At 48.1% G+C, this 26,857-nt stretch overlaps 1 protein-coding gene across 1 annotated transcript; it reads right to left on the bottom strand.

Annotated features, from left to right (window-relative positions):
* Positions 1 to 366: 366 nt before the first annotated feature.
* EIF3D (eukaryotic translation initiation factor 3 subunit D) lies at positions 367 to 18,959 on the bottom strand. The gene is made up of 15 exons (XM_003905479.5): positions 18,601 to 18,959; positions 15,548 to 15,680; positions 15,210 to 15,255; positions 14,144 to 14,280; positions 13,445 to 13,530; positions 12,748 to 12,820; positions 9,914 to 10,026; positions 8,733 to 8,865; positions 8,091 to 8,238; positions 6,327 to 6,457; positions 5,751 to 5,836; positions 5,524 to 5,653; positions 1,656 to 1,798; positions 1,013 to 1,296; positions 367 to 512 (listed from the first exon to the last, which is right to left on the bottom strand). The coding sequence occupies exons 2-15, from the start codon at positions 15,668 to 15,670 to the stop codon at positions 499 to 501; spliced, it is 1,647 nt and encodes a 548-aa protein (XP_003905528.1). The 5' UTR covers positions 15,671 to 15,680; positions 18,601 to 18,959; the 3' UTR covers positions 367 to 498.
* Between the last annotated feature and the right edge of the window lie 7,898 nt (positions 18,960 to 26,857).

The following is a 26,857-nucleotide window of genomic DNA, read 5'->3' as shown; positions in this document are numbered from 1 at the left end:
GAGACTGTCACCAGCCCAAGCCAAGCTTAACAACAGTTCACAAACCATAGCACAATCAGCCAGTGGGACATCCATCAAACTCTCCGTGACAGCCTCCCTCATGCGCAGCAGCGCCACCTCCTCCACGCCCTGCTCTGTGCTGTACTAGCATTCTGCACTCCAGCTCCTCCCAGTGAACTCTCCAAAAGCAACAGTTGGCTCTTCACACAGCCAGCAGGCACTCGTGCTTGTGGAAATGAACTTCTTACAACAAATGATGACACCCACATTCTGAATTCCACATAGAAATTGCTGAATCTCATCCCCACTCTGCCAGGAATCTTTGAAGAAAGAGCTGTAAATCGTTAATGCAGATAGACGACGAAGGAGAGACTAAACAGATGTACATTTTATTTCATCTGCTAAACGTCAGAGAGCAAGTTAGATACACATTCCACTAAGCGTCAAAGGCCCTCATAGTCTCGGTGGAAGGATAAGCTCCAGCTCCACATCACTGGTTTAAGTTTCTTCCTCTGAAAGACACAAAAAATGTAAGAGAGATAAGTCAGGTTGTGTGATATGGCGTTCACTTTCCTTTCTGAACCTCTGCTGGACTGCGTGTGAGTTTTCAACACTTCCATTCAGAAGTGAAGCCTTTTAGATCCTCACAGGGCCGGGCAGGTATTTCCTTCAGTCACCAGCTGGTGGAGCTGGAGAGACAACTTTCAAGCTATTTAACCCAGAGCGGAGCTTTTCCCTCTAGACCATGGGCTTCCATCCAGGACTTCCCTCATCTTTCTCTACCTCTGCCACAGTCCAGCCACTTCTCTAAAACACCGCTATCCTCCCCAACCACTTGATGTGATCTAAAGGCTCTGGAAGAAGCTCTTGGAGGCAAAGTGAATGCTGCTTCATACTTAAGTCTCGGAATTCTCAAAGTTTTATCAAGGTTAAAGATCACAATGGCTACAGAACTTGCTCCCGTGCTAGCCCACAGATCACTCTAGACCTCAGAAAGTGGGTTGCTACACACCTTCTTCTTCCTCTTCTTCCTCCTCCTCTTCCTCCTCGTCTTCATCAGAGCTGAAGGTGCCATCAGGGAGGCTGTAGACACGGATGACCTGCTTGTTGGGGTCCTTGAGGATGAGGTATTTGCCCTCTTCCAGCTTCATGCAGATGTCGATGACGCAGCGTAGAATGCCCCAGGCATTCTCCACGCTCAGGTTGATCTGGCTGGCAAACTCATTAGGCTTGAACTGCTGGGTGCCCAGGATGACGTGGCGTGAGGAGTCTTTCACGTGGTACCGAGACACATAACTAACAGAGGAAGGGATATCAGTGGTCAGAGCAGGTGGCACAGAGACAGCAACACTTGGCATCAAATGTCCATTAAATGGTGCTACCCGGTCCACTGCTATTTTCAAGGGAAAGGGAAAACTCCGTCTTCTGAGTGTTCAGTTCTGGATTTCACTGACATCATTGCCCTAGTTCAGGACTCCATTCAGCATGCCTGCTGTTTGGCATCTGTCTCCTAACTGATCCCTCCATCTCTACCCCATCCCTGGATTTATCTCTGCCAGTCAATTGTCCAGTACACGGGGAGGGGAGGGCCAACCTCCCTACCCAGACCCTTCCTTTCACAAGATCAGCTGCCAGCTCCTGCACAGGACCCTCACCCAAGCTTGAGGTATTCAGATCCAGCCAGCAAAGCACAGCAGGTCCACCGGGCCAACTTGTAGCTGTTGTTCTTCAGCTCCGTGGCAATGACGGCCCCTCGCTGAGAGTCCAGCTTCTGACGCCAGTCAACGCCGTTACAGTGCTGCAGGAGAGCCCCGTTAGAGAAGCAGAAGCAAGCTCTAAATGCCCAAGGTGCTGGGACCTCCTCTGGCAGAGAAGGAACTCCCCAGTCTGCTTGCTTAGAAAGTGGGTAAGTACGCACTAAATCTTATCATTTAAGAGACAAAGACATGGTCCCTTCCCTTGCACAGCCTGCCGCACAGTAGGCACTCAACGACTTACAGTTCCTCTCTTCTAAAAGCTCACCTAGACAGGGAATGATGGACACACACACACACACACACAACCACACACATACTTTAAACAGCAGAGGCCAGTGTTTACTGTGTGTTGCATGGTAAGGAAGGGCTTCACAGAGGATGTGTAACAGTGAGCCAAGTGGAGAATATTGGCACAAGTGCAGGTACAGACAGGAGCTCCTGATCTGAGAGGCATGGTGGGATAGGAAAGACAAGTGGAGTTGGCCTTAGATGGGGGTGGAAGCCTGCAGTGGGTGCAAAGCTGAGTCTGACATTTTACATAAATGCACACACAGAAGAAAAGGACCCCAAAGAGATCCTCTTTTCTACCCATATCACTTATAGACATGGGAAGTTGGACCCAGAGTGAAATGACTGGTCAAAGGTCACATGACAGAGGTTCCCAAACTTTCTTGGTTCATGGCAACCACAGGGCAAAAGAAATACTCAAGAATTCCTTTTAATTTTTTTTTTTTTTTTTTTTGAGAAGGAGTTTTGCTCTTGTCGCCCAGGCTGGAGTGCAGTGGTGTGATCTCAGCTCACCACAACCTCTACCTCCCGGGTTCAAGCGATTCTCCTACCTCAGCCTCCCTAGTAGCTGGGATTACAGGCGCCCGCCACCACGTCCAGCTAATTTTTCTATTTTTGGTAGAGAGGGGGTTTCGCCATGTTGGCCAGGCTGCTCTCGAACTCCTGACCTCAGGTGATCCGCCCGCCTCGGCCTCCCAGAGTGCTAGGATTACAGGCGTGAGCCACAGTGCCTGGCCAATAATTCCTTTTATTTAGTTAGGTTCAAACCATGTAGTAGTATTCTGACAAGATGTCTCTGGTGTTTCCCTAAAAAATTTAAGATATCCTGCAGCACCGCTGTGAGTTTGCTTTTTTTGAGATGGGGGTCTCACTATGTTGCCCAAGCTGATGAGTTCAGGATTTGAACTCCTGAACCCAAGCGATCCTCCCATCTCAGCCTCCTGAGCAGCTGGGATTACAGGTGCGCACTACTGTGTGCAGCTTGCTGGGGCACGTTAGAGTCTTTCTCCCAATCTGCACTGCTGATGAAGCTGTGTATTGGCTTGATATCAGTGAAATCCAGGACTGAGTCAGAAGACAGCAAAGCCTTCTATTCTGCTAATAGCAAATGTAAAAAAGGAGCTGGAGATATTAGAGGCTCAGAGCTTAGGTGGGAGAAAGACAATGCTGAGGGACAGCTGGCCCAGAGGCAATGACAGGACGGGGGGCACATGGAAGGGGAAGGTGTTTTAGCAGAAAAACAATGGGAAGTGTAATAAATCAGAGTAGATTTGAGAAATCATTTTCAAAGAGTTCGTGGTTGAGGCCTGGGGTGGTCAGAATTCTAAGATGATCCCCAATGACCCTTGCCCTTGCAGAGTCTCCTCCCCTTGACTGCAGGCAGAACCTATGGCTAGGATCAAATATCACCCCCATGATTATGCTACCTTGTATGTCAAAAGGGATTTTGCAGATGTAAAAATCAGTTAACCTTAATACACACTACCTGGCTGGGCCTCACCCAACCATATGAGTCTCTCAAATCTAGGTGTAGAGATCAGAGACAGAGGAAGTCAGAGATTTGAAGCACGAGAAGGATCTGCTGTGCTGTTGCTAGCTTGGAGATGGAGGGGGCCACGTGACAAGGAATGCAGGTGGCCTCCAGGAGCTGAGAGGCGCTCCCAGCTGACAGCTGGCAGGGGGATGGGGGCCTCTGTCATCTAACTGCAGGGAAATGAACTCTACCCACAATGAAAATGGGCTTGGAAATGGCTTTTCTTTCAGAACCTCCAGATGAGAACTCAGTCCTGTTTCTATTGACACTGTGATTTCTGCCTTGTTTGGATTTGTGTCCCCACCCAAATCGCATGTCAAATGGTAAACCCCAATGTTGGAGGAGGAGCATGGTGGAAGGTGACTGGATCATGGGGGCGGATTTTCCCCTTTGGCGCTATTCTTGTGATACAGAGTTCTCAAGAGATCTGGTTGTTTAAAAGTGTATAGCAACTTCCCCCTCTCTCTTTCTCCTACTCTGGCCATGTCAGATGTGCCTGCTTCTCCTTTTCTTTCTGCCACCATTGCAAGTTTCCTGAGGCCTCCTCAGTCACGCTTCCTGTAGAGCCTGCAGAACTGTGAGCCAATTAAACCTCCCTTCTTTATAAATTACCCCCTCTCAGGTATTTCTTTACAGCAGTGCGAGAATGGACTAATACAAGGACCAAGCACACAGCACTGGACTTCTAACCTACAAAAATGTGAGCTAATAAATCAGTATTGTTAGGCTGGGTGCCATGGCTCATGCCTGTAATCCCAGCACTTTGGGAGGCCGAGACAGGCGGAGCGCCTGAGGCCAGGAGTTTGAGACCAGTCTGACCAACATGGAGAAACCCTGTCTCTACTAAAAATACAAAATTAGCTGGGCGTGGTGGCGCATGCCTGTAATCCCAGCTACTCGGGAGGCTGAGGCAGGAGAATCGCTTGAACCCTGGAGGCAGAAGTTGCGGTGAGCCGAGATTGTCCCATTGCACTCCAGCCTGGGCAATAAGAGCGAAACTCTGTCTCAAAAAATAAAAAATAAAAAATAAAAATAAAATATATAAATCAGTATTGTTAAGTCACTAAGTTTCTGTTAATTTGTTATGGAGCAAAAGATAACACAAAGTTGTATAATAAAGAAGTACGTATGGCGAAGAGAGCTGTCCAGGTGACTCCACTGGGGTCAAAAAGGAGGGGAGCCAGCAAAGACAACATGCGAAGGGAACAGGGAAACGGGTGAGACCAGAGTAACGCGGTAACACAGAGGGCAAAGCAACACAGGCGCAACGATCCCGAATGCTTTGGGGAGCTCACCGGGAAAAGTCCAAGAAAAGGCCACTGGCCCCAGAGGGAGGTCACAGCAAACCTCCCAGTGTGCTCCTCCAACAGGTGATGTGGGTGGGGGTGCGGTGGAAATGGAAAGTGGAGGAAAAGTGAAGGAAGCATGTTTCTTTTAAGGTGCCTCTGAAGCATCAATTCCAAGCCAGATTGTAGAATCCATGAGTTCAGGAAATGAGGAATTGGAAAAAAGGTATGAAAAGACTGAAGGCAGTGGCTCAATGAAAGAAGAGGTCAAAAAGAAGAGCGGCCAGACTTACAGGAAACTGCCAACCCAGATAATAAGGAGAGGAAAAAATCAGATGCTCAGAGAGCAGAAGCCAACAGGAGGCCACAATGGAACAGAAATTAAGAAAGTACTGGAAGAAGGGAGTTAAATGGCTCCTGTGTAAATAATAAGCAGAAAAGTCCTTAACACTTAACATAGTTCTACACACACAGTCATGCTCTTTCTCGGCAAGGAACTAAGCAGAGGATAAAACTCACAAGACAAAAAAAATCCAGGTAGCTCTATAAGTAATGAAAAGGGATAAGAAACAGTCTACACAACCTAGCCTGCGTAAACAGGCACTGTAGGGAACAGAAACATGGTGTCACCAGGAGGGTGATGGAGATGGCAGCTCACCCTGGAATCCCACTCATTCAGTGTCTTGATGTTGATGAAGGACACTTCCCCGTTGGCTCCAGTCATGACGCCATCGTGCTCACAACGGACAATAAGGTCAATATCGTCTCCAAGCTTCCACCTGCGGTAACTGCAGCGAAGGAGAAACTCACGTGGTCACTGGGGATTCGACAGAGTGGGGCCCATGCTCCAATCTGGTCACAATACCCACCAGAGAGGTGACCTACCGGTACGCAACAGAGGCGATTTCATTCTTATCCATGTCGTCCTCTACAAATGGGTTTGGGTTGGGGAAGTTGTATCTTTCCTTCCCCTGCAAAAACAAAGGTGTCACAAGACAGAGCTAACTTTGTTGACAAGGCCAAGGCCAATCAGTCAGACCCAGCACCTCTGGCCAGGTTCCTGGGGCCCTTGATGGGGCTCTGAGCTCGCTGCCTGTTTTATGCCTACTTGACCCCTCCTAACTGTTAGCACCTGACGAATGAAAACGAGTTCGTAACCATGCCCATCTCTACTTCATTTTTTGCCATGGCACAAATCACCATTTGATGTAAATCAATTTATTATTTATGGTTCACTATGTTTTCTCCTCCACTATCATGAAATTCTGTAAGGACAGGAACTTTGTTCAAAGTCAGACAGCCTGACCCCCAAGCCCAGGCATGTAACTCCCCTGCTAAAGGTGGGGACTGGGTCTGTCCTGCTCAGTCCCACAACCCAAGAGCCTAGCAAAAAGCAGATGCTCCACAAGTAGCAGCTGGTTAAATAAGAATGAATCAACGCCCAGAGACTTGTTTCCTCACCATTCTCAAGCACTGCTGGGAGAAATTGTGGTTGATGTAGGTTGCCTCCATGGCCAGGTTGCGGGGTGAATTGAAGGAATTACCTTCATCTTGAGGGGGCTCATTGGCAGTCTCACTCACTGTCAGGAGGTCTGCAAAAGCGTGGCATGGTCACTCACCATGCAACAAAGAGTCACTGACAATGTGCGCAGCGCTGTGGGGAGATGTGGAGAGGCAAACAACACAGGTCCTTCCTTCAAAGAACTGCCCTCTCCTAAAGTGGGTCTCCCTGGTGTGGAACACATAAGCGGGGAGTGGGGCAGCTGCTCCAGGATAACTCAAGATAGTACCCGACATTCAGTTCAATCACACAGGAAGGAAGCTGTCCCTTTTCAATCGTTCTGGATTCCTCAAGAGAATGATTTTGTAAGCTTTTTAAGACCGCAGGCTTCAGGCTCAGAATATAAACTCTTTTTTTTTTTTTTTCTTTGAGATGGAGTTTTGCTCTGTCACCCAGGTTGGAGTGCAGTGGTGTGATCTCGGCTCACTGCAACCTCTGACTCCTGGGTTCAAGCGATTCTCCTGCCTCAGCCTCCTGAGTAGCTGAGATTACATGCACGCGCCACCATGCCCGGCTAATTTTTGTATTTTTTTTTTTTTTGGAGACAGAGTCTTGCTCTGTCGCCCAGGCTGGAGTGCAGTGCCTGGATCTCAGCTCACTGCAAGCTCCGTCTCCCGGGTTCACGCCATTCTCTTGCCTCAGCCTCCCGAGTAGCTGGGACTACAGGCGCCCACCACCTCGCCTGGCTAGTTTTTTGTATTTTTTAGTAGAAATGGGGTTTCACCGTGTTAGGCAGGATGGTCTTGATCTTGTGACCTCGTGATCCGCCCGTCTTGGCCTCCCAAAGTGCTGGGATTACAGGCTTGAGCCACCGCGCCTGGCCTAATTTTTTTATTTTTAGTAGAGATGGGGTTTCACCATGTTGACCAGGATGGTCTTGAACTCCTGACCTCAAGTGATTCTCTGTCTTGGTCTCCCAAAGTGCCAGGATTACAGGTGTGTGTCACCATGTCCGGCCTGTTTTGTTAATTTTTGAGTGACATGGTTTTATGATGTATAAATACATATACGTATGGCATAAAATATGTAAGTGTATGTACTGTAAGCAAACACTGAAGAAGGTATGCAAGATGGCAAAACTCAAAAAAGTGGTATTTAAACGAGTAAAATTTGGGCCAGGCATGGTGGCTCATGCCTCTAATCATAGCACTTTGGGAGGCCAAGGCTGATGGATCACTTGAGGCCAGGAGTTCGAGACCAGCCTGGCCAACACTGTGAAACTGTCTCTACTAAAAGTACAGCAAGTAGCCAGGCATAGTGGCACATGTCTGTAATTCCAGCTATTTGGGAGGCTGAGGCAGGAGAATGACTTGAATGTGGGAAGTGGAGGCTGCAGTGAGCCAAGATTGTGCCACTGCATTCCAGCCTGGGTGACAGAGTGAGACTAGGTCTTGGGAAAGGAAAAAAAAAAAAAGAAAGCAACATTTGGAAGCTTGCTATTAGGGTGCAGTGAGGACTCCAAAAGCTGAGGCCCCAAGCAGGCACTGCAGTGACAGTCTCTTCTAATCTCAGAATACAGAGCCTGGGAGAGATTCAGATGCTGCTGCTGTCAATGCCCTTGGGAAGATGGACCACTTTCTATCCATTCTCTAGCACCAGAGACTTGTTCTATACCAACAAAAATACTCAATGCCTTTGAGTTGTTCCCCAGGCATACTTCTTACCAAAGTCAGAGTTGTCTCTCTTGTCAAAGAAGAGTTTGGATCCAACTCTCTGGACGACAATGTCCCAGGAATACACTGAGCGGGTACAGCTCATCAGCGTTGCCAGGATGGCATCAGTGGCAAACACATTCCCCTGAGTTTTTGCCAGCTGCAAAGAGGATCAAAGAGAGAAGATGGAAAGACGCTCCCAGGTCTCACTGCCCACTCACAAGGACGGGAAAGAACTCCTTTGCTGACCACATAAATCCTTAAGAATGAGGCCCCACCTCATTGACCAAAAACGCTGTACCCAGTCAGCCAGCAAGTTTCGGGTGGCAGTGGCACGCAGCCCCCTAAGCACCTGCTCGATTCCAGCCAAGTGCTTCAGATGCTTTTACCTTTGCCCCAGTGGTATGCGCTATGTACCTCTACCCCTGGCTGCAGATGAGAGAACTAAGGCTCCACAGACTGAGCCAGGAAGCGTGGCGGAACTGGGCTTCAAGTCCAGCTGTGCTTAACATCCACGTTTCCGGTCTACCTGGCAAAATGCTTTTACATATAATACATACATTATTCCCATGTCTTCTGTTCTTTCTGCAGCTTCAGCTGTAGAAACCGACAGCATTCCTACCTAGTGGGAGAGGGGCAGAAGGAGGTGCACACCTTGCGGATGACAGGGTCGTCTGTGGTGGTGACAGTGTGGAAGATGCGCTTGATGCTCCGCAGCGGCTTCTCGCTCCTCGTGGTGATGCGGTCAAAGGCTTTGTCGTAGTATTCCAGGGCCCCACAACACTCGCTGCGGGAAGAGCAGACAGAGACATGCCAGGTAAGGGAGATAAACCCCAGGTTTTTCTTTCTAAGCCATAGATCCAGAAGTCTTATCCAAAAGTCTAAAAGAGGTGGAAAGCAATTTCTGGCCAGAACAGGAGAGACGAATCCCCAGTGCCTGCTGAGTTCCTGCCCACTTAGGTCCTGGTACAGAACAGAGCAAGCACAACTCATTCAGCCCAACGCCCCCATTTTAAAGGTAGGGCGACTGAGGCTAAGACAGGAGATGACTAGTTTCAGAGGCACCTGGGTAGGCTGATGTCTGGTCTGGTGCTCTGGTTTCCCACTACCTAAGTTCCGCCTGCTTGTCCTTTGAGGTAAGGAGCTATTTGAAATGCCAGGAGAAGCAAAAATTCTCCTGAAGAATTGCTGTGTTTCTTTTCCTGCCAAGAGTTTTGTAACTTAATCTTATTGCTGTTTTGCTCAGGACGCCAGGAAACAGAAATATACAGTTTAATAATCAGCAAATTCCATTCTTTCTTTCTTTCTCTTTCTGCCAAAAGAATTGTATAACTAATTTCTTCTTTGCTGAGGATGCCAGGAAGTTAAAAAGAAGTTTGCAGTCAGTGAACTTCTGCTTTTCCCCTTGGTCTTGATTTTTTTTTTTTTTTTTTTGAGATGGAGTTTCGCTCTTGTTGCCCAGGCTGGAGTGCAATGTCAAGATCTCAGCTCACTGCAACCTCCACCTCCAGGATTTAAGCGATTTTCGCGCCTCAGTCTCCTGAGTATCTGGGATTACAGGGGTGTGCCACCAAGCCCGGCTAATTTTTGTATTTTTAGTAGAGACTGGTTTTCACCATGTTGGCCAGGCTGCTCTTGAACTCCTGACCTCAGGTGATCTACTGTTCCTGGCCGGTCTTGATTTTTTTCAAACACCTCTGTTAACCTTATGCAATGTGTTTTGAGTAAATGGCTTCAAAGCCTTTTTGGAAATACTAGGGCTTAAGAAAATATCCATCACCAGATGGTCCACACACATAAGAGCAGGGTAGAAAGTAGTAGAAGATGCTGCTTACATGTCCTGTGGCTCTGATACTTCCAAGTAGCGCATCTTCATCAACTGAGGAAAATCCATTTCCTCTTTCACCTCCCAGTCACTACGAACTTCAACTGAAGAGTCTCGGGGTTTCTGCAGTTGAAAAACATTAGAGAAAAAAAAAGTTATAGTACATACAAAACATAAATAAAAGGCTAAAAATACAAGGAGCACTCCAGCCTGAGTGACACGAGATCCTGTCTCAAACAACAACTGCACAAAATGGAGGGGCTCAGTGGCTCATGCCTGTGATCCCAGGACTTTGGGAGGCCAAGGCAGGCAGATCACCCGAGGTCAGGAGTTCGAGACCAGCCTGTCCAACCTGGTGAAACCCCATCTCTACTAAAAATACACAAATTAGCCAGGTGTGCTGATGCATGCCTGTAATCGCAGCTACTCGGGAGGCTGAGGCAGGAGAATAGCTTGAATCTGGGAGGTGGAGGCTGCAGTGAGCTGAGATAGCACCACTGCACTCCAGTCTGGGTGAGAGCAAGACTGTCTCAATAAAAGAGAGAAGAGAAAAAGAGCTTTTATTCAATAAACTGAGTGATGGAGTGCTGACTGTTTTATAAGACAGAATCCCTGACTCCCAGGAATGTATGGTCTGGAAGAGGACCAAAGGGATCAAAAGTTCAGAAACAAACGGGGTTCCACTCCCAGGTAATGATGTCACCTGATAAACATGTAGCAGGTCCTTTATATTTCTCTTGGGGTATTAACTATCCTTGATACAGCATCATATCCAACAAAATGTAGCTTCACTTTTGCTTACACGTGTTCTGTTCTCAGAATGCCCACCCAAGCATATGCAGGTGAATGTTCACAACAGCATCAATAATACTCAAAAAGTAAAACCACCCAAATGTTCATCAGCGTGTGAAAGGCTCAAAAATACATGATGTATCAATTCAAAGGACTCTTATTTGGCAATAAACAAGAAATGAAGCTCATTTGGGCTGGGTGTGGTGCCTCACGCCTGTAATCCCAGCACTTTGGGAGGCTGAGGTGGGTGGATTATCTGAGATCAGGAGCAGGCGGATTATCTGAGGTCAGGAGTTTGAGACCAGCTAGGCCAACATGGTGAAACCCTGCATCTAGAAAACATACCAAGAAAAAAAAAAAAAAAAAAAAAAAAAGCCGGGCGCAGTGGCTCACACCTGTAATCCCAGCACTTTGGGAGGCCGAGACGGGTGGATCACGAGGTCAAGAGATCGAGACCATCCTGGCTAACACGGTGAAACCCCATCTCTACTAAAAATACAAAAAATTAGCCGGGTGCGGTGGCGGGCGCCTGTAGTCCCAGCTACACGGGAGGCTGAGGCAGGAGAATGGCATGAACCCGGGAGGTGGAGCTTGCAGTGAGCCAAGACTGTGCCACTGCACTGCAGCCTGGGCGACAGAGCAAGACTCCATCTCAAAACAAAACAAAACAAAACAAAACAAAAATAGCCAGATGTGTTGGCGCACGCCTGTAATCCTAGCTACCTAGGAGGCTGAGGTTGCAGTGAGCCAAGAGCGTGCCACTGGCACTGCAGCTTGGGTGACAAGAGTGAGATTCAGTCTAAAAACAAAACCCACAACCAACAACAAATGAAGCACAGCTGCCCTTGAGCAACAAGGGTTTGAAGTACATGGGTCTACTTATATGCAGATTTTCTTCAAACAAACATGGACTGAAAATACAAGCCGGGCGTAGTGTCTCATGTCTGTAACCCCAGCACTTTGGGAGGCTGAGGTGGGCGGACGGCTTGAGCTCAGGAGTTTGAGACCAGCCTGGGGAACATGGCAAAACCCCATCTCTACAAAAAATACAAAAATTAGCCAGGCGTGGTGGTGCATGCCCGTAGTCTCGGCTACTCAGAAGGCTGAGGTGGGAGGATTGCTTGAACCCAGCAGAGAGAGACTGCAGTTGGCTAAGATCATGCCACTGCACTCCAGCCTGGGTGACAGAGCGAGACCCTGTCTCAAAAAAGAAAACAAAAACAAAAACGGTATTCTTGGGATGCAAACCCCGAGTATATGGAGGGCCAACTTTTTGTATATGTGGGTACCACAGGCCAACTGTGGGACCTGAGAATGTGTAGACTTTCACATACTGAAGGACAACTGTACTGGCACATGCTGCCACATGGATGACTCTTGAAAACATGCGAAATAAAAGCCACCAGTTACAAAAGACCATATATTGTATGATTCAATGTATGTAAAATGTCTAGAACGAAAAATCCAGACACAGAAAACAGACTTGTAGCTGCCTAGGGCTGGGGTATTGGGCGTGTTAGCGTTTGGCCTTCTGGAACTCGCGGCAAGCTGGTTGCTACTGTGGCAGTGTCGGGAGGTAGGGCCTTTAAGAGATTAAGTCATTAAAAGGAATAAATGCCTATGCCCTTCTCTCAGCAATGGGCTAACTACCCAAAGAGTTTAGCCCTCTTCTCTGTTGCACCCTCCTCCCCCTTCTGCCTTTTCTGCCATGCTATCAAGCAGCATGAGGCCCTCACCAGATGCCACTCCTGATCCAGGACTTCCCAGTCTCCAGAACCATGAGCTAAAGAAACCACTTTATAACTTACCCACTCTCAGGTATTCTGTTCTGGCAACAGAAAACAGATCAAGACAGGGTGACGGCTAAAGGGTAAGGGATTCTTTTGATGGTGATGAAAGTGGTCTGAAATTGACCAGATACAGAACTCTGCAAATATGTTAAAAACGACTAAATTGTACGGTATGTGAAGTATATCTCATCTAAGCTATTATAAAGACAACCAAATAAACAGAACCAAATTCCAAGGCAGAATTCTGGTATAAATGCATTACCTGTGATTTCTGATCCCATTTCTGCCTAACTCCAAATTGCTTCTGGAACTTTTTCTGCAGTCGAATGCGTTCTCTGGAAAGACAGAAATATGATCTCAGTGCAGACCTTAAAATCAGTGGCTTCTTCAAAAGGCACAGGCTGCCATTCTCCTCAGCTAAAACTTGCCATCATCACTAACTCCTATGAACTATGAAAAATGGGCTTAGAGAAAGGAAGAGACTCAGAGGGTGCACACTGGAGGTGCTAGAAAAGGCACACTGCCTCTAAATACTGACCAGGCATATTTTACTTCATCTATAGTGACTGTTCACTGATAGCTCCAATCTGGGGTGTAGTGGCCGCTGGACCACACACCACCAGGAGGCTCCCAGGACCAGCATACATGGGGCTTCCTGGAGCTGTCCCACAGCAGAACTGAGCCAAGGTAAGCTCCAGAGCCTCTTCTTGCCTGCCTGGGTTTCCCTTCAGTGCACACGGCCAGCACAAGGAGTTAAGTTTGCTGCCCATGCTATCTGCCATGAACCAGCCTGAGAACGACAAGCCAAAAGGTGGCTTAACTGGTTGTAGAAAGTATTTTCCTCTTTTTTTTTTTTTGCAATGATGGGGAAGACAACCACCCTCCTGCTTTTGTCCTACTGTTTCCAACTACGGCCAGTCTGGGAAGGGTGTCTTGTTCCAGCAGGATGAAAATCTCACCTCTCTTTCTGTTTGGCACTCTTAGGCAGGATCTGCAGGTTGAACTGCAACATGTTCCGACGATCTTTGTCTCTGCGGAGGTTCCTCTGGGCATCAGCAAGAAATATCCGTTAGCATCTTGGAGATTTGGCTCACAATAGGCAGAACGAGCGGGAGGTCTTTAGAGTAAGTTTAGGATGCCAAATCCCAAGTTTCACATCTTGCTCTGTGTTTTCACTCTACGGCATCAATAGCTTGGGGGTGTTAGGGGGTAAGTACTTGGACTTCGCTTAGACTTATATTCCCATGACATATTTTTCATTGAAGTATGTTTACTGGGTCTTTTTAGAGTTGCTGAGTTTGCCTCTTTAAGTAATAATACGCAACCTGACTGGACCGTCTACTTAATAAAGTCTGCACACACCAATTATGTGTGGCAACAGGCACGGGTGCAACTTCTTATCCAGCACAAATGCTTTTAGCATACAAGTCTGATGTCCTACCTACTGGTAAACAGAAACATAAACTATTTAAATGCATCCCTGAACCTAGTTCAAGTTTACCTTGGTACCTCTTGTTATGGAACAGTGACCTGAGATTCACCTGAGAAGACCTCTAATATGCTTCCCTCTCTCATTAGGAGTCACAAGGTAGCACTTTTAGGCAGGTGATGGCCAACAGTAACAGCCCCAAGATGGTGGTTGCTGGTTCTTGGCCTACCTGGGCAAATCTCATCCGATTCCGCTGGTAGGCCGTCTTCTGTGTGCGCGCTGTATCCACCAGCTGGAAGCTACTTTCATCCTCCTCGTGGAAATAAGCATATTGACTTCCACCACCAAACTGAGAGGAGTACTTATCTGGAGGCAAAAGTGCCGGCATGTAGTAACTACACTCACAGATTTTACCAGATACGCACCAGTCTAAAGCCTTGCTATTTCCAGGGTGGTCTTGAGACCTGTAGCACTGGCTGGAAGCTTGTTAGACACACAGACTCACAGTCCCACCCCATACCCACCGAATCAGAACCAGCATTTTAACAAGATCCCCAGGTGATTCATATGCACATTCAATTTTGAAAACCTCTGGTCTAAAGAACTTTCTAAGCGAAGACTCTGAAGGACTCAAGCTAACCCATTTCACTCTCTGCTTTATTGTGTGAGAATCTGAGGTATTTATTGCTAACCATCATCTCCATTATCAGGGACCCACAGCAGGTATGTCTAATGGATCACGATATACTTTCTTGCCAATCTCAGCCTCAGCTATCCTAACTTAGTTCTCCAGGCAGCCACCTGCAACTATCTGAAATGGCACAGAGAAAAAGCCTTTTTATAGTACCAGGATCTTAAAACCAGGGGTTTTAATTTTTTTTTTTTTTTTTTTTGAGACAGGGTCTGGCTCTGTCACCAGGCTGCAGTGCAGTGGCATGATCTTGGCTCACTGCAACCTCTGCCTTCTGGGTTCAAGTGATTCTCCTGCATCAATCTCCCGAGTAGCTGAGATTACAGGCGCATGCTACCATGCCCGGCTAATGTTTTCAACAGGTTTTTAAAAGGGCCCCAAATCCCATTTTAATAGGCTAGACCTCTTTAATGAACAGACTAAGTTTTGGGGGCTAGTTCCAAAAATGTGGTTACTGTTAAAGTCCAGACTACATCCCTAAAAGCTATGAATTATTGTTGCCAGTTCCTTCCCATTCCAAAAAAGCTTTCAGACGAAGGTCATTAGAATAAAGAACAACTTTCCCAAGGCCCTGATTGGGGCATTCAGCCGCAGAAACACTTACTTGTGTACCTCTTATCTTGGTACGTGGCTCCTGTCCAGTCTGCAACCTATGAACAACAAGGCAAGACAGAGAATGCACAGGTCAACCAGGCAAGCTTCTGCAGACCCGGAAACCCCTGAAAGCGAGAGGACAGCGTGGGAGAGTCTCAGAATTCGTTCACCACACCTCTCTAAGTGCCCAGCTCTCCTATCACTACACCCAGAGATGACAACCTTTCTCAGCTGCCATCCCTATAAAAAATTCACGAGTTAAGATTTTGAGACAATAAAATCTAAACAGGGACTCGAGAGTAGCAGCCACAGCTGCAAAGATTCAGACTCCTGCTGACAGGCAAGTACCTTTCCTAGCCGATCTCCTTTGCTGAACGGCTGGTAGGGCATATCCCGAAACTGCTCGGGAACCGCACAGGGACCCCAGCCGGAGGGGTTGTCCTGGATCACGGGTGTCATGAACTTTGCCATCTTCCAAAACCTGAAAAATATAAATCATGTGAGTAGTGGCATGAATGAAGGCCTCAGAGTACAAAAAGCCCTCCATATGAAGTAAGCAAAGACATAAATGACAGAATTCAAAAAGCAACACGCAAACTGGAACCCTCAACTGTTGAGCGACTCCTACTGTTGGTTAATTATACTGTGAATATGTACTTAAAACTGAGAAGAATGCAAACAAAACTGATTGACCCTATGTCATTAATTTCACGAAACTCTTTCACTGTAACATCTTTAAAAGGAGGCAGCACCTTGTGCTTGACAGAGTGTCATACTGATTGGTAGTTTTTCTTTTTTTGTGTTATACAATGTAAGTGTTTGAAAAAATTCAATGGTGTCACATTTGATAAAATGTACTGATGTTTTTTCAAATACAGTAACCTTGTTTTGGTTCTGAGATATACCTTCACCAATTCATACAAACTCAACTTCCCTAAGACTTAGTAGTCTTTTTCTTTGTTTTTGGAGACAGAGTCTCACTTTGTCACCCATGCTGGAGTGCAGTGGCATGCAACCTCCGCTTCCTGGGTTCAAGTGATTCTCCTGCCTCAGCCTCCTGAGTAGCTGGGATTACAGGCAAGCGCTGCCTGGCTATTTTTTGTGCTTTTAGTAGAGACGGGGTTTCACCATGTTGTCCAGGTTGGTCTTGAACTCCTGACCTCAAATGATCCGCCCACCTTGGCCTCCCAAAGTGCTGGGATTACAGGCGTGAGCCACCACGTCCAGCCGCCTTAGTCTTTTTCATCTGCAAAATAAACAAGATCCTTGTTTTAAGCACTTTGTAAAATGCCACACAAGTTTTCAGACTTGCAAAAGTACATTTATGCATATAGAGTGCTGAGAAAAAAGGATCTTTAAGTATATCCTGAAATTCAATTTTCCTTTCTTATTGTTTCAATTTTCTGCCATCAACGCAAATCTTGTGTGCAGAGCAAGCGGACATAAACCCAGGCAAAAGAACTGCCAGAGGGCCAAGGAGGTCCCCATAGACCTCAGGCCCAAAGTGGCCATGTCAGATGTTCATGAATACTGTCAGGCACTGTTCTTAGTGGTGACCACTCATTCATTCATTCAATCCTGCCAACAATCCTGTGAGGTAGGAGCCAATGTTATCCGCACTTTCCAGATAAGAAAACCAAAGCACAGAGAAATGAAGAAATTGCCCAAAGTTGAAATGCTAGTTGATGAAACACGTGAACCAAAGCAGTCTGACTACAGTGTCTGCACTCTGCATAACGCTATAGCGCTCTCAGGGGAATTAAAAGACCTGGGTTCTACAGCAGATGGTTGCCTGACACTTCCTATAAAAAAACCTATGCATTTATCTTCCGTTGTAGCCTTCTGAAAATGCTTAGAAGGCATTCACTACACAAATATTTCTTGGAGGCTGGATGCAGTGGCTCATGCCTGTAATCTTAGCACTTTGAGAAGCCGAGGTGGGCGGATCACGAAGTCAGGAGTTCGAGACCAGCCTGGTCAACAGAAACCCAGTCTCTACTAAAAATACAAAAATTAGCTGGGCATGGTGGTGGACACCTGTAATCCCAGCTACTCAGGAGGCTGAGGCAGGAGAGTCGCTTGAACCTGGGAGGCAGATGTTGCAGTGAGCCAATATCGTGCCATTGCACTCCAGCCTGGGCAACATAGCAAGACTCCGTCTCAAAAAGAGAAAAATCCAGTATTTCTTGGAGGCTGGAGAACAATCAAAATAACAGGTATGCTGAACTTAGTAAACTCTCCCCAAAGCCCCATGCTGGGGAGATTGAGGTTTCCTTCAGAGATGACATTTGGGTGACAGCAACACAGAATAAACCTAGAAGCTTCATCTTCCTAATAGGAACTATAGGAAGAGGACAGAAAAAAAAGGGTGGTGGTCTCAGAACAATTCGTATTAAATAAATACTGCTGAGCTCCTACGTGTCAAGAACTATGCCAGATACTTTAACACCATTAACACTCCCTCACCCCCACTTTAGAGGCAAAAATTTGAAGCCCAGCCTAGCCAAGCAGCTGACGTCATCATTTCAAAAGAGATTTCATTTCCAGGGGTGCCTGCTGTCAGTCCAGCTTTCTTTCCATTATATTACAGCTGGGCAGCAGCCCGCAAAGATCGGGGGTTTGAGACGATACGTATTAATACCAGAAGTGAGTCTCAAGACACACTTTTAAAAATCAGGTTCTGTCAGAAGCTCAAGAAGTGAAAAGGCCCGAGGCTTGACCTGCATCACCTCTCTGGAAAGCCAGGGGTGAGATATCCTGGCTTTAATACATTTTTTTTTTTTTTTAAAGGAGAGCAGAGAGGAACCAGGAGAAACTGAGCTGCTCAGTAAAAACGAAGTAACAGCTGTATTGGTCAGAGGGGCAGGATAGGGGGGCTCCAAGAAGGCACTCAGAAGGGGCTCTGTGGCTGGCAGGCCACTACAGATCATACGCCGTCCATCGCTGAACAGGGGGTGGCGTAACTATCCTAGCCTCCAGATTCACAAAAAATGGAAGGTAACCTATGCACTGGGAATTCCTAAGAACAGGGGCCAAACACCGCTCAACCTGGCACCCCTAAGACCCCACTTAAAAAGTCAGGGTGTCTTCGGCTACTTCAGAAAGACCTTGTTGTTACCCCTCCGCCTTAACCGAGATGGGTTAACTGGCAATCAAATTCACCCAGCCCATGGGCAATGAGCAGGGCCTAGGGCCAGGGACCTCACCCACAAGTTCGTGTCCCGCGTCCAGTAGTGTGCAGGACGTGGGGCCCCCGAAAGTGGATTCCTGCCCCGCCCAGCGGAGGAACAGCAACAGCAGGAAGGGACTAAGAGAGGTCTCTTCCGTGAGGCCCCCGAAGTCTGGACCTAGTCCGAGCCGGCTCCGGAGGTCCGCAGGAACCTATGAAACATGCCGCTCACCTGAAACGGCCTCGGCCGGCCGGGATGGCAACAGATGGTGCTGGCCGGACACCGCGTTAGCAGCAGCACTCCGAGAAACCAGGAAAAAAGAAAACATGCGCGCGCAGCGGACGCCGCCGTAAACACGACCGGCGCTGTCGTAAACTGCGCTCCCGCTTCCTCTGGGTTGGGCGGAAGAACTTACGAGCCGTAAAGCGAAGGTCCACCCGGAAATCCGTTACTGCGTTTCGCCAGGCGTCCTTATTAGCCTCTGAGGCGTCGAGACGCGAGAGGTGTGATTGGTACTACGTCAGGCGGTATCCGGGAACGCCCAAAGAGGGCGTTCATCACTGAAACGTGGCGGCCGCGCAATCGAAGCTAGAGGCGGGGAGCGGCTGGCGCCCCTCTGTGTCCCACAATGCTCGCGGCACGCCTTAGCCCCCATGTATCTCATAGTCACCCGCGACTCCTCGCCTGCTCTATCCGCCTGCTTAGCGTGAAGCTCACCGCAGGAGAGGTTGGTCGGGGTCTTCGGCGGACTTTATTGTTACCCCTCCGCCTTTATAGTTGTGGAAAGTGAGGCTCAGAGGTGCCAAGTGACCTGCCTAGATCAGACTGCTAATTTAGGGTTCTAACCGCCAGAGTTCAAACCATACTTAAACGGTTCTCAAACTTAATTGTAGGACAGGGATTTCTGGAACACCGTTTTTATTTATTTTTATTTATTGTTTGAGACAGGGTCTCTCTCTGTCGCCCAGGCTGGAATGTGGTGGCAGGATCACGGCTCATTGCACCGTCGACTTCCCAGGCACAAGCCATCCTCCCAGCTCAGCCTCCCGAGTAGCTGGGTTTACACAGGCACACACCACCACGCCTGCCTCAATTTTTGTATTTTTGGTAGAGATGGGGTTTTGTAATGTTGCTCAGGCCGGTCTCAAACTCCTGAGCTCAAGCAGTCCACCCACTGGGCCTCCCAAGGGCTAGGATTACAGGCATGAGCCGCCGTATCCGGCCAGCTAATTATTTAGAAAAATTTATAGAGACAGGGTCTCACTATGTTGCCTGGGCTGGTCTTTAACTCCTGGTCTAAAGTGATCCTCTCGCCTTAGCTTACGGAGCAGCTGAGGCTACAGGTGCATATCACCTTGCCTGGCTAATTTTTAATTTTTTAATATTTATTTATTTATTTATTTATTTTGAGATGGAGTCTCTCTGTCATCCAGGCTGGAGTGCACTGGCAGGATCTCAGCTCACTGCAACCTCTGCCTTCCAGGTTCAAGCGATTCTCTTCAGCCTCCCAAGTAGCTGGGATTGCAGGCGTGTACCACCATGTCCGACTAATTTTTGTATTTTTAGTAGAGACAGGGTTTCACCATGCTGACCAGGTTCGTCTCGAACTCCTGACCTCAGGTGATCTACCCACCTCGGCCTCCCAAAGTGCTAGGATTACAGGTGTGAGCCACTGCACCCGGCTACCCAGCTAATTAAAACAAAATTTTAGGCCGGGCGCGGTGGCTCAAGCCTGTAATCCCAGCACTTTGGGAGGCCGAGATGGGCGGATCACGAGGCCAGGAGATCGAGACCATCCTGGCTAACACGGTGAAACCCCGTCTCTACTAAGAAATACAAAAAATAGCCGGGCGTGGTGGCGGGCGCCTGTAGTCCCAGCTACTCGGGAGGCTGAGGCCGGAGAATGGCGTGAACCCGGGAGGCGGAGCTTGTAGTGAGCTGAGATCCGGCCACTGCACTCCAGCCTGGGCTACAGAGCGAGACTCCGTCTCAAAAAAAAAAAAAAAAAAAAAAAAAATTTTTGTTGACACGAAGACTCATCATGTTGCCAAGGCTGGTCTTGAACTCCTGGGCTTAAGCAGTCCTCCTGCCTCGGCCTCCCAAAGTGCTGGGATTACAGGTGTGGGCCACCACACCTGACCAGGATGGTATTTTAAAAAATTCAGATTCTGAGTCTCACTTGGATAGATTGTATGGATATGTTTATGCTGGAGCCCAGGAGCGCCGCATTAACTGTGATTCTGAAGTGACAACTCACAAACTGCTTTACTGCAGTAGATAACAGTGCTGTCCTCTCTGCAACTCCCAGGCTATGGAGTTCCTCCTGGTGTCTTTGTTTCAGAATTTTAAAACAATGAAAGATAATCTGAGGGCATGACTTTATTCAAACCTCAGATCCTCTCTACCTGACATAGGCTTCCTTAGCCTAGCATGCCTCCTTTATTAGAAATTATTAGACATATCTGATGTCTAGGCTCTGCCACTTTTTTTTTTTTTTTTTTTTTTTGGAGACAGGGTCTTGCTCTTTTGCCAGGCTGGAGTGCAATGGCACAATCTCAGCTCACTGCGACCTCCACCTTCTGGGTTCAAGTGATTCTCCTGCCTCAGCCTCCCAAGTAGCTGGAACTACAGGTATGTGCCACCACACCTGGCTAATTTTTGTATTTTTAGTAGAGATAGGGATTCACCATGTTGGCCAGGCTGGTCTCAAATTCCTGACCTCCAGTGATCCATCCACCTTGGCCTCCCAAAGTGCTGGGATTACAGGTGTGAGCCCACCGTGCCTGGCCCACCAGCCTTCTTTCCATCTCAGCAGGGCCTCTGCACTTGACGTTCTTTCTGCATGGCACGCTCTTCCCCCAGATTTCCTGGTGCCTGAATTGGTCTCATCAGCTATGCCTCTGCTCGAGAGTTAACTCCTTGTGCAGGCCTTTTCTGACCATCATTTCTGAAATAGGTGATTGTATTAGTCCGTTTTCATGCTGCTAATAAAGACATACTCCAGACTGGGAAATTTACAAAAGAAAGAGGTTTAATGGACCCACAGTTCCACATGTCTGGGGAGGCCTCACAATCATGGCAGAAGGCAAGGAGGAGCAAGTCACGTTTTACATGAATGGTAGCAGGCAAAGAGAGAGAGCTTGTGTAGGGGAATTCCCCCTTTTAAAACCGTCAGATCTCGTGAGACTTATTCACTATCACAAGAACAGTGTGGGAAAGACCTGCCCCCATGATTCAATTACCTCCCACCGGGTCCACCCCACAGCACGCGGGAATTCAAGATGAGATTTGGGTGAGGATACAGTCAAAGCATATCACTGGCATAGAGTAGGTGCTTAAGTAGGTATTCATTGTCTGAGTTAATGAATAAAAGAATCTGGCCAGTGTTTTTTTCTAAAAGTTCATTGAAATTGCCATGGACCCTGCCATTCATGCAGGTGGGGAGAAAGAGGCTCAGAGTAGTTGAGTACTTAGCCCAGTGAGTAAATGGTGGAGCCAGGATTTGAAAGCAGTTTTGTGGACTCAGAAGCTTTTACCCCTTACAGGGGTGGTGAGGAAGGCCTTTCTGAGAGGCCAGAGAGGCCCCAGGGCAGAACCATCCAGCCAAGCCCACCCCAAATTCCTGTCCCACAGAAACTAAGAGAGATAATAAAAAGACAGTTGCAGGGTTGTGTCACTCCTCCTCTGTCTCTTGCCTGCTCTCTCTAAGGAATTCAGAGCCTTCCCATCTTGAATACCAGCAGCAGCTCCAGAATTTTCCCATGGGACGGGCTTACTGAGAGCCCTCTGGTGAAAGGGACAGCCCTGGGCTTGCCTGGGAGCTGTGTCTGTGTGACAGGTACCCTGTTTTCAGGAGGATGGAGGTTTGTTGCGGGGAGAGCATTCTCGAGACTGTGAGGGGACTGAGCCTGCTCCTGAAGCCATCTCTTTTTTAGTCTCACTCTGCAGTGACAAGATCTCGGCTCACTGTAACCTCTGTCTCCCGATTCAAGCGATTCTCCTGCCTCAGACTCCCGAGTAGCTGGGATTATAGGTGCCTGCCACCATGCCCGGCAAATCTTATTTTTATTTATTTATTTATTTGAGACGGAGTCTCGCTCTGTCAGCCAGGCTGGAGTGCAGTGGCACTATCTCAGCTCACTGCAACTTCCACCTCCCGGGTTCACACATTCTGCCTCAGCTTCCCGAGTACCTGGGACCACAGGTGCCCACCACCACGCCTGGCTAATTTTTTGTATTTTTAGTAGAGACGGGGTTTCACTGTGTCAGCCGGGATGGGCTCAATCTCCTGACCTTGTGATCTGCCCGCCTTGGCCTCCCAAAGTGCTGGGATTACAGGTGTGAGCCACCGCACCTGGTCAGATTTTTGTATTTTTAGTAGAAATGAAGTTTCACAATGTTGGACAGACGGTCTTGAACTCCTGACCTCAGGTGATCCACACGGCTTGGCCTCCGAAAGTGCTGGGATTACAGGCATGAGCCACCATCTCTTGGCAAAATACTGCTGAGCATTCAGACAGAACAGAATTAGGAGAAAGAGAAGGAACGAGCATCGATTTCTTGAACACTCTGTGCTAGGCACCTCATGCATTTCAATTATTCTAGGCTGTGAGTGAAGAGTTGTTGCCAGAATCTGAAGTGTGTTCTGAGAACTTGGCCAAATGTAGGGTGACCATATAATTTACCATTTAAATTGGGGCGCTTTGGGGGCAAGAAGGGGGTTACTATCATTAATTATGCCAGATAAAAGGTGTAAACTGGGATCGTCTCACTTAAACTGGGAGGTATGGTCACCGTAGGCAGAAGGGAAATAAAACGGTCATTAACAAATCACACCAAAGTTTAGTGGCTTAAAACGACAACAGTCTTTTTATTGTATCTCTTAGTTTCTGTGGGTCAGGAATTAGGGGAGTGCTTGGCTGGGTGGTTCTGACCTGGGGTCTCTCATGCATTATAGTTGGGCGTGGGTGGAGCTTCTCTTTCTCTCTCTCTCCATTTAGACTCAGGATCACTCTGCGTAGTGAGTCTGTGTGAGGAGTTCAGAGCAAGCACTCTGGCGAACAAGCTGGAAGCCACATTGCCTTATGTGATCTAGCCTCAGAAGTTATGTGATATCACTCCCATCCCTGTAACTTGTTGGTTCCAAGTGCGTCACAAGCCTGCCCAGAGTCAAGGGGGAGAGAGGACAGAGACTGAATTTTTTGCTGGGTAAGGCACGAAGTTATGGAACAAGTATGTGGAGTGGGAGATATTGTCGTGGCCATCTTAGGGGTATGAACTCTGCCGTGGATGCAGACTGGCCTTTTCTTTTCTTTTTTTTTTTTTGAGACAGAGTCTTGCTCTGTTGCCCAGGCTGGAGTACAGTGGCCGAATCTCAGCTCACTGCAAGCTCCACCTCCCGGGTCCACGCCATTCTCCTGCCTCAGCCTCCCGAATAGCTGGGACTACAGGCGCCCGCCACCACGCCCGGCTAGTTTTTTGTATTTTTTTTTTTTTTTTTAGTAGAGATGGAGTTTCACCGTGTTAGCCAGGATGGTCTCGATCTCCTGGCCTCGTGATCCGCCCGTCTCGGCCTCCCAAAGTGCTGGGATTACAGGCTTGAGCCACTGCGCCCGCAAACTGGCCTTTTCTAAGAGTCATCAGTTTGGTTATCTGCAGACATAACTGAAGAGCGTGGGGTACATCAATGCCAGGCAAAGTTTCTGAGGGAGTCTGGTGCAGAGGGACGGGCCTGGACTACGATCTTGGTTTATCAAGGGGGAACCTGGTCAGTTACCTTGCACCCTCTTTGGAGGAAGAGTGAATGGAAAAGTGCCTCAGTAGAGGACAAATAGGAAGGGGATGGTCACAGAGCCAGGGCTGGCATTGTCCAGGGCACAGGCTCTTGGCTGCGCTGACCCAAGCATCATCCCCATTTCCTGGGCAAGACTGTCCTCCCAAAAGAGAGGGGGCTTCAGGCTGCTCTGTGATAAACGCTTTTTTTTTTTTTGAGATGGAGTCTGGAGTGCAGTGGTGCAATCTTGGCTCACTACAACCTCTGCCTGCTGGGTTCAAGTGATTCTTGTGACTCAGCCTCCCGAGTAGCTGGGATTACAGGTGCCTACCACGAAGCCTGGCTAATTTTTGTGTTTTTGGTAGAGATGGGGTTGTACCATGTTGGTCAGGCTGATCTCGAATTCCTGAGCTCAAGTGATCTGTCCGCCTCGGCCTCCCAAAAATCTGGGATTACAGGCATGAGCCACCACGCCCAGCCGATAAATGCTTCTTAATGCGGTTGTTTATTCTGACTCCCTCCCACCAATCAGTGCTGTGACACCGTGGATCCTCACGGAACTTGTGCTGTAGGGAAGCCCATGCTGGTTGGGCTGTAGGAAGTGCTCCATTCTGTTGGTGGGGTATTTACTGTGCTGTCCAATAATAAGTGGATCTTCTGCTATGCGTCAGCCTTGTAAGTTTGGTCAGAGGGAGAGGGAGTCTGCCCCTGCCTTGTGTGCAGATATATCCCGGATATCCTGTTGGATTCACCTCGTTGGGACCTGTCAGTGTGGCCAGCCTTTCTTCCAGAGTGGCAACCTGCATTTCCTTGCTTATCTTTTAAGAAGCACCATAGGAATTATCATCCCATTTTACAGATGAGAACACTGAGGCTCAGAGAGGAGGAATGTCTTGCCCCAGGTGGGCCAGCTGGTCGGGATGCAATTGGAATGGAAACCCAGGTGTGGCTGAAACCAAAGCTGGCACTCTCCATGCACAATTCCCAAACCCCCAAAGCTCTGAAAAGCTAAAGCTTTTTCATGAGATTGGGGCAAGCATCTGATAGCAAACCTGATATGAATTGGATGTGAGGTTATTTATAGTCTTTATTTTGTCCCACTTAGCGTGAATATCTAAACATTTTGCTGCAGAAAAATGAAAGGGTTTATGGAATATTGCTCCAGAGCTCACTGGCATGTCACCTGATACGCAGTAGATCCACTTGAAAACCTTTCAGGAATCCAAAGAATTCCAAGTTAGAAAGCACACTGAGGCCGGATGTGGTGGCTTCAGCCCTGTAATCCCAACACTTTGGGAGCCTGAGGTGGGCGGATCACCAGAGGTCAGGAGTTCGAGACCAGCCTGGTCAACATGGTGAAACCCCATCTCTACTAAAATACAAAAATTAGCCATGTGTGGTGGTGGGTGCCTGTAATCCCAGCTACTGGGGGAGGCTGAGGCATGAGAATCGCTTGAACCTGGGAGGCTGGGTTACATTGAGCCAAAATCGTGGCACTCTAGCCTGGGTGACAGAGTGAAACCGTGTCTCAAAATAAATAAAATAAAATAAATAAATAGATAAAGCACATTGAGCCTTGAGGATTTCAGATAAGAAATTGTGGAGCTGTGCTACCTGTACCAAACTTTTCTGTCTCAGTTAGGCAGAGATCACTACCCCCATTTGGCAGATGAGGAAGACTGAGGGCAAGGAACATGGTGTCCCAGGTAGAACGGCAGCCATTTTATCATCCTGTTGGAGGGTGTGCCAGCAGGAAAGGAAGCTTTTGAGTCACCAGCCCACCCTAGCCTCCCAAGAACCTTGTTGTCTCAGCAAAATTTCAGAACTAGAAAACCTGGAAAGATTAAAGCCCCAAAGAATGCCGCAAGTCCCCCGGAAGAAAGGGAGGCTTGCTGTACGTTCCAGTGGTCGGTATTCAAAATCATTTTTTATTTCAGCTGCGTATACACTCACCCATCACAGGACCGGTTCTCAGAATAGAGAGGTACCTGTTGAATCATCCACCCTACTTCCTGCCTCGTGTGGGCATGTCTCCAAGTGCTGAGCCATCCGCTTCGCTACCGTGGCCTGAGATATATCAGGATTTGCAGGCCTGGCGACAGGAGACAAAATAGATTCCCATTTCCTTCAGAACCATTTAGCTAGTTTAGAGAGTGTGTGACTGTTTCAATGGGATGAGCAATAACCAGGCCTCTCCTTGGCTCCTTCTCTCTGCCCCATATGTTTTCTTCTGTTGGAAGCTAGGACTTGGTGTCTTAGGGCCAAAGATAAACACTGATTTTGGCTCAATCTGGCCGCACAGCTGTGGGCTAGTAGGTGCCCCTCTCTGAACCTCAGGCCTCTGCTTTCTGCAGCACAGTGTTGTTCTCAGCCCTGTTTTTTTTTTTTTTTTTTTTTTGAGACAGTCTCACTCTGTTGCCCAGGCTGGAATGCAGTGGTGCGATTTCAGCTCACTGCAACCTCCGTCTCCTGGGTTCAAGCAATTCTCCCTGCATCAGCCTCCCGAGTAGCTGGGATTACAGGTGCCTGCCACCAGGCCCAGCTGATTTTTGTATTTTTTAGTGCAGACAGGGTTTCACCATGTTGGCCAGGCTGGTCTCGAACTCCCGACCTCAGGTGATCCACCCGCCTCAGCTTCCCAAAGTGCAGAGATTACAGGCATGAGCCACCGCGTCAGGTGTCTCATCTCTTCATACCACATGCCTTGGTTCCCAC

The sequence above is a fragment of the Papio anubis genome, chromosome 16, assembly GCF_008728515.1.
Source record: "Papio anubis isolate 15944 chromosome 16, Panubis1.0, whole genome shotgun sequence".
NCBI classification, from domain to species: domain Eukaryota; kingdom Metazoa; phylum Chordata; class Mammalia; order Primates; family Cercopithecidae; genus Papio; species Papio anubis.
The sequence above is the reverse complement of the archived record's forward strand: the minus strand, read 5'-3'. Positions and strand labels throughout refer to the sequence as shown.